This window comes from Gymnoscopelus braueri, assembly GCF_963280865.1.
Source record: "Gymnoscopelus braueri genome assembly, chromosome: 15".
Taxonomy (NCBI): Eukaryota; Metazoa; Chordata; class Actinopteri; order Myctophiformes; family Myctophidae; genus Gymnoscopelus; species Gymnoscopelus braueri.
In genome coordinates this window covers 44601883-44610038 of record NC_137620.1, presented here as the reverse complement: position 1 = coordinate 44610038, position 8156 = coordinate 44601883, and the positions used below count along the sequence as shown (strand labels likewise).

The window sequence follows — 8156 nt, the reverse complement described above, 5'->3', positions numbered from 1 at the left end:
CTCTCTCTCTCTCTCTCTCTCTCTCTCTCTCTCTCTCGTAGTTCTGTAAGACAGTGACTCAGTGTCTCTCTCTCTCTCTCTCTCTCTCTCTCTCGTAGTTCTGTAAGACAGTGACTCAGTGTCTCTCTCTCTCTCTCTCTCTCTTGTAGTTCTGTAAGACAGTGAGGAAGTTGCTGTTCAGCCGTCGTCTTGCCAAGGCGGCGGCCATGTTGGCGGCCTGTCTGCTGGTCTATTACGGGGCGTGGTCCGGTGGCCCCGCCCTCCTCGCCATCATCGTGCCTTTCCTCATATGGATGGCCTCCTAAAACACACACACACACACACACACACACACACACACACACACACACACACACACACACACACACACACACACACACACACACACACACACACACACACACACACACATGTTTTAGGGTTAGGGGTCTTCCACCGGTGCAAGGCGTTGTGATCTTGTAGATCTGCTGTTCGGCAAAGAGGTTTGGTGTAGGGGGGGAAAAAAAAGAGCAGACCAAGTACAAGTTTTCTAAGTATTGAGAGTTTAAGTGGTTAACCGTCTCAAAACACACATCAACGTGAATCCAACACAACACTACACATTGACAGTCAGTGGTGGAAAGTAACTAAGTACATTTACTTAAGTACTGTACTTAAGTACAATTTTGAGGTATTTGTACTTTACTTGAGTATTTCCAATTTCCAATACTTTTACTTCTACTCCACTACATCTCAGAGGCAAATATTGTACTTTTACTCCACTACATTTATTTGAAAACTTTAGTTACTAGTTACTTTTCAAATTATGATACAATGAAACATACACTAACCACTTTAAACCTATTTTAAACCTATGCTATTTGAAAATTGCAGATCTACAAGCTCACAACGCGTCGCATCGCGACGCGTTGTGAGCTTGTAGATCGGCTATTTTCAAATATTTAGTACTTTTACTTTTGGTACTTTAAGTACATTTTGATGCCAATACTTTTGTACTTTTACTCAAGTACATTTTTTATTCTGGACTTTTACTTGTAACAAAGTATTTTTATATTGCAGTATTGGTACTTTTACTTAAGTAAAGAATTTGAGTACTTTTTCCACCACTGTTGACAGTGCTGTCAAACAAGTCTATGAAGCTATTTATGAAACTCAATGTGTTTTACAGAATTAAAAAATGAGATGCTCAGTAGAATCCCATGAACCTGCATGAAATAAGAACTTTCTAAGCTTGGATAAATTAATGAAATGAAACAGCTGGAATATATTGTTTGTTGCTCTGTCCATCTTCTCCACTGTGGACTATGTTGATAAAACTTCTATAAACTGATTATCTATCAACTTTAAAGCACTTTGTTTTATGATGTTGTTTTGCATTCTTTGTAGATGTTTTAGTTGGGCTAGAGTTGAGGATAACTGATATTGTTTTGTAATATTTCAGTTTCATCTTCTAATGTATGTATGCTGCTCTCTCATGTAGTTTAGTTGTTGCTGCTGATGTATAATCAATAATATGTCCTCTCAGCACAGCCTACCAGGTGTTCTATTAAACTATACGTACTGTTCAACTTCTGTTTGAATAAACCTTCTAACCGGTTTCATCTAGTAGTGAAACATTCACCCACCACAAGGTGGTGCTAGAGCACTTCTATAATTTCCATGGTGTAAACAAAGCTCCGTGATAACAGAGATTAATGCTCAGATCTGCAATATGCCCACTACATGACTGTACTTTGTAAACATTGAAGCTGTCACGATTATAAACATACTGTATAAAAGCATTGTCTTATGAATGTGTTTATAATGCATTACAGACATAATAATAATGATAATAATAATAATAATAATAATAATAATAATAATAACAGCAACTTTGTATATCACCTTTAATTTAAAACATGCAGTTAAAATGCTTTACAACAAAAGATATTGGAAGAAAAACTGTTTAAAAGGAAAATCTTAACCACTTTACCCTGGCATCCCAGAATGTTTCTTTTTCTTTTTCTTCTTTTCTTGTTTTCAAACATATTTAAAAATGTCCTACTGTTTTCTCTTCTTTTTCTTTTTTTGTATGGAAAATATCAGATCTACAACTTAACAACACATCACGATGACCTTGTAGAACGGCTAATTTCAAACAGCCAAAGTTTTTATAGGGCTTAAGTGGTTATTAAACACACATAATTAATCAATAACAAAATTAAATGGAAAATAAAATGAAATAAAATGCTCACAAATGGTGAGAAATATATGCGTAATTCTCTTCACTGTTTTAAGAATACAACAAATATATCAATCTACATGAAACATGGTATTAAAATGGAACAGATGTCTGTTATATTAATGTTATTCACATTCTATAGGCTCCCCTTTAACTAAATAATGAAAATATGAATATAAATTGTAATATAATGTCTACAGAGCATATTGGGTAGAACTGCAAGGCGGACAAACCAAAGCAAACACACAGACTATACCACATGTAAACACAGCCATCATGTAGCTGTACCAACAAGTAGTGAAGGAGTGTAAAACCACTCACTTTCAAAACTGCCCTATAAACCACCTTCAGGAGGCTGCAATTCCAAACCTGGCCCCTGTAAAAGGCTTTCATGAGCGATCCATTTTAGATGACCTTGTATTGTAAACTGTACTTCCATGTGCTTTTTCTCTGCAAACTTCTAAATAAAGTATTCAATCAATCAATCAATCAATCAATCAACACACCAGCTAACTGATACATTGTGAACATGATCATTTCAGCAGTGGTGGAAAAAGTACTCAAATTCTTTACTTAAGTAAAAGTACCAATACTGCAATATAAATATACTCTGTTACAAGTAAAAGTGCAGAATTAAAAAATGTACTTGAGTAAAAGTACAGAAGTATTGGCATCAAAATGTACTTAAAGAACCAAAAGTAAAAGTACTCAAATGTTTGAAAATAGCAGATCTACAAGCTCACAACGCGTCGCATCGCGACGCGTTGTGAGCTTGTAGATCGGCTATTTTCAAATAGCCTCGGCATAAAATAGGGCTAAAGTGGTTAATGTATGTTCTATAACATCATAATTTATATCTGCAAAGTAACTAGTAACTAAAGTTTTCAAATAATTGTAGTGGAGTAAAAGTACAATATTTGCCTCTGAGATGTAGTGGAGTAGAAGTAAAAGTATTGAAAATTGGATATGCTCAAGTAAAGTACAAATATCTCAAAATTGTACTTAAGTACAGTACTTAAGTAAATGTACTTAGTTACTTTACACCACTGCATTTCAGCACAGAACCTTTTCACAGATCCAGTGGTTTTCTGCAGAACATGGGAAGTCGTTCCATCCTCTTTGAGGAGCGTGAGGTTGAGACCCGTCATTAAACTCAACACAAGTCTTCTGTCGCATTAGTTTTGTACCAGTCTCCATGGTTATTAGGCTCACCAGGCATCCAGTAGAAGTAGGAACATTTAATTCAGTGGTTCTTCACACTTTTTCATGTCAAGGACCCCTACATTGATATATGTACCCCCTATCTAAAAACATTTTATTCCAGGGACTGCCAGCAGAAGAGATTTGTGTTAGATTATTTTCAAATGTTCCAAATTATTTCAAGATTTTTCCAAATTGTTAAAAAATAGCATGAGCTTGTAGATCGGTTATTTTTTAATAGCCGAAATGCCTGAAGAAGGTCTATGACCGAAAGCTTGCAATACATAAAGAAATATGGTGATGCTATGTATATTAAAGGTAGAGTAAGTGATATTCCTTTGTTAAAATAAGTGTCAAATAACTATACAATTTAATTACACTATAAACATTTAAGCTGATAAATGGGTACTCTCTCCTGATTGGTTGAAAATGTGCAGCCCACCTGAGAATGTATTTTCTGTTTATGAAAGAGTTGAAGTGAGACACCTGTTACTGAACAAACACTCTATATCAATGATTACTATCAGAATATAGTGCTTTAACCTTTTGACAAAAAAACGTTTTGTTTTAACCATATCACTTACCCTACCCATTAACACATTTGGCTGGGGATCCCCTGGAACCCCCTCAACAACCCCTGGGGGGTCCCCGGTCCCCACTTTGAGAAACGCTGTTCTAGATATTAGGTACAAATTAACTGGATAGTGAAGTAGGCAACAGACATAATGTCTTAGTGACAGCGTTTGTATTTTATAATAACATGTAATACCATTTTAGAAGAATGAAGGTAAAATGAAGATTCAGTCTTACGTTGGTGTGGTCAGTGGAATACCGTCCACCCACTGGAACAATCTCTTTCTCTGTCTGTCCTTCAAACCAAGCCACACTTTCTTGTTGAAGTTTCAAGTTCAACAAAGTCCTGGACAGAAAAGCTGATGGTTACTGATGTACAAAGTGGTGTAGCTGTAGGTGACAGCATGCACAAAAAGGCCTACAAATGTGTGCGTGCCCATCACACACACACACACACACACGCACACGCACACGCACACGCACACGCACACGCACACACACACACACACACACACACACCTGTTTTTCTTTGCTCTTTATGACTATCAGGTCAGATTGTCTGTCTCTACACCACTCTCTGCTCTCCTCCCAGGTTTTCTTCCCATTAGAGATGTAATAACAACCTCTGTCAAATGTCTGCCATCCAGGTGATTCTGACAATAAAACGATGAAGTTAGCCACTTCCCCCCCTTTTTTTTGGCTCCAATTAATGACAAATGAACAACATGATATAACAATGAATAAGGAATGAATATATACAATGAATATAACAGTGATGTTTCACTGACCACAGAGTCTCCGCTTCAAGTTATCTCTCTCTGTAGTCAGGTTGTATTCCTTGATTTCTAATTGGTCTCGTTCTTCCATCAGTAGGTAATACCTGGTCACTCTCTTGTCATGCATGGTCTTTAACTTGTCACACCTGGTCTTTAACTTGTCATCACTGGTCTCTAACTTTTTATACCTGGTCTCTAACTCGTCAAAACGGCTCTGTAGCTGTTTTCTCTCCACCATGTTGAACTGATCTGTAAAATGAAAGATCCCCTATTCAAAAACAAAAACTTACATTTTGAAAATAATAATAATGCCCAACTACAAATGCTGCTACAGCTTATGTTGCTGCTATACTAAACCTATAATTATGACTAATAATAGTCATAAATGTATCATAAATGCAATGTTATGATACTTGACTTACAGAGATTTAGCGGGACAGCAACGCTGAGGAGAGCTAGAACACCACAAAGCAATCCAACACCGACTGCAACACGCTTGTACCTTCTTTTTTTTTTCCCTAAATTTTTATCCCACGATTTTTGTAACCCATTTTTTTTTTCACCCGGTGCCAATTTCCTAAGTGATCCTGGGCGCTACACCAGCCCTACACCAGCACTACACCAGTCCCCCACAGTAGGGAGGCCAGGGCCGAGCTCATGCTTCCTTCAGGTATGAGAGCCAACTGACCTTCTTGTCACCTGACAGGGGGGAGTTTCCCTGGTTGGACGTAGCGCGTGGAAGGAACACGTTATTCCAACCAGTTCCCTTCTCCTCCATCAGGCGCCCCGGCTGTCATGGGGGAGGCGGTATAGCGACCAGGATTACTACATGTTTTTGTGAGGGTATTAACTACCCTAGGAGACACGGGGAGAACATGCAAACTCCACACAGAGTAGGCCCTTTCGCCGACCCCACCTAGGGTATGGGCGCTGATGACGCGGAGGAGAAGACACGCCCCCAGCGCCCACAGCGTCCCCGGCGGGAATAGAACCCGGGACCTTCTAGCTGTGAGGCGACAGCGCTACCGACTGCGCCACCGTGCCTCTCGCTTGTACCTTCTTATGTCTGGAAGACGTACACATACAAAGACGTATGTGACGTACACATACACACCCACGCACACACACAAACATACAGTTATGCACACACGCACACACGCACGCACACACACACACACACACACACACACACACACACACACACACACACACACACACACACACACACACACACACACACACACACACACACACACACACACATAGAGGAGGGAGTGAGATCTTTCAAAATCTTTCAAACTCCGGTATAAACAGTTTGTTTTTGTGATTTGTACATTAGTTTTAGTAACATCTCTTACCCATCTTCAGTAGATCTTTCTCCTTCTTGGTCGTGGTCTGAAAATCTTAATAGGTCGTATTGTGTATCTGTTGGACATCAAGCCGGTCATAATGTCCTTCTTCAGCCATTTCTACTTCAGTTCCTGTTGCTGTAGTCGTGGTGTCAACATTGTAGTTTATATGATGTTCCTCTTGGAGTGGATCTCTCTCCTGAGCTGTGGGCATCGCATCAATATCATCATAGATTCCATTGTCAGAGATTTGACTGTCTTCCTCTTGTAGTGGATCTCTCTCCTGAGCTGCAGGCCAGGCGTCAATATCATCACAGATAGACATGTCAGAGTGTTCAGCCACAGCCATTTTTACCGTAATGGCTTGAATTGTTCTTGCAGGTATTTGATACGTATGTTCCACCTCTACACAACTCACTGAAGACTTATCTTCACTTCCCTAAACGTAGACACCACTGTTACATTTATATCACATGACAGCTCACACTCTGTGCACCAATAAAAACCCACCACACACACACACACACACACACACACACACACACACACACACACACACACACACACACACACACACACACACACACACACACACACACACACACACACACACACACACACACCCTTAGCAACGTCACCTCTCCTCTGCTGGACTCTGTGGTTTAACACCTGATCTTATCTGATGAAATTCATCTAATTTCTCATAATTTTTTTCATCATAAATATATCAACCACACATGCGTAGGTTGTACTGACGACAGCTACAAGTGACCACAGTTTTCCTGTAGCTTCATGATCTCTAAAGTTACACAAACACACAACTGTCCATCAATAAGAACCAACACCTAAAAAGGAGAAAAAAAGTGCCTAATGTTTGGACTAATATGTTTTAATCAAAACATGTGCGTGCGTGCGTACATGCGTGCGTGCGCAAATAATGAAACACCAATCCCTTGCACATGCCATCTCTGCATTCGGGAATAATTGCAAAACAATTGCTGTGATATTTGGCAACTTAGGGCATGTTCATAAGATTACTGATGAGGACTACACACATCGGACTGGCTAAAAGAAGGGCAAAACAATTAGTGAAATATTGTTACTGTGTCTGCCATTATATGGCAGTCATTTTATATGTGTAGCAGAGTGGCCCCCAAACTCAGCCTGATGAACTAAAAGTCTAATATCTCCCGCAGGCTACAGGGAATTCCCTTTGGTCTAGCGGTTAAGATGTTGGCTTTCCACGCGGCTCATACAATTGTGATCTGTGGTATGCATTGCATTTTGACTGATATATTTGGATTTTGACATGATCTATGTCTTTTCGTCTTAGACGACAGAACCTTCAAGTTCTGTGTCCTCCCATTCGGCATAGATCTAGCCCCCCGCATGTTTACGAGGTGCTTGGACGCAGTCATCCTAAATTGGATGACCGGCTGGTGTGTGCTTGCTCAGAGGAGCAACGATGTAGCCATGGCTCCTGTAGCACTTTGGGCACCTAGGCCGGCACCTCGACAAGAGGGTTTGCAGGCAATCAGCTCTCACAGTCCGCAGGGTTCCTCAGCATGTGTTAGAGGCATAGAGGTATAATATAACTAGACGGCGGATTGCCCCGCCCCCAGCTATTCATTTCAATGAAATTGCTCATTGGCGTTTTGAAGCACCCGGAAGCCTGCCGGAAGTAGAATTATTGAGCCCGTGTTTATATTTATATTTATTAAATACACTCGAGATGCATATTTATATGTAAATGCATATGTATTTATGTATAATATGTTTACATATTTATATTATATTATATATATTTATATATATAATTATCTCAGTATTTTTTGCTCGTGCATGTATTTCACCCCGCCTGCAGTTCCAGATTTGGCCACTGGGGTGGCAGCTTCAATGTGTCTCAGCAACTCTGGGGGCCTGGTCAGCCCCCCCCAGGGGCGTAGCCAGAAAACTGGCAGCAGCTGGGCCTGGGCATTTGTGCGTGAGTGCGGTTTTGTGTGGATTTGGGAGTTTTTGGGGCGGTTTTGTGCGGAT

General features: G+C 40.0%; 1 protein-coding gene across 1 annotated transcript in view; it reads left to right on the top strand.

Annotated features, from left to right (window-relative positions):
• Positions 1 to 305, top strand: part of LOC308101586 (lecithin retinol acyltransferase-like) — a gene marked incomplete at both ends in the record, with an annotated part of 6266 nt that extends 5961 nt beyond the window's left edge. The window contains one exon of the mRNA XM_080451007.1: positions 150 to 305. Within this exon, the coding sequence (XP_080307133.1) occupies positions 150 to 305 (156 nt within the window). The remainder of the gene's footprint in view (positions 1 to 149) is intronic.
• Positions 306 to 8156: the final 7851 nt, after the last annotated feature.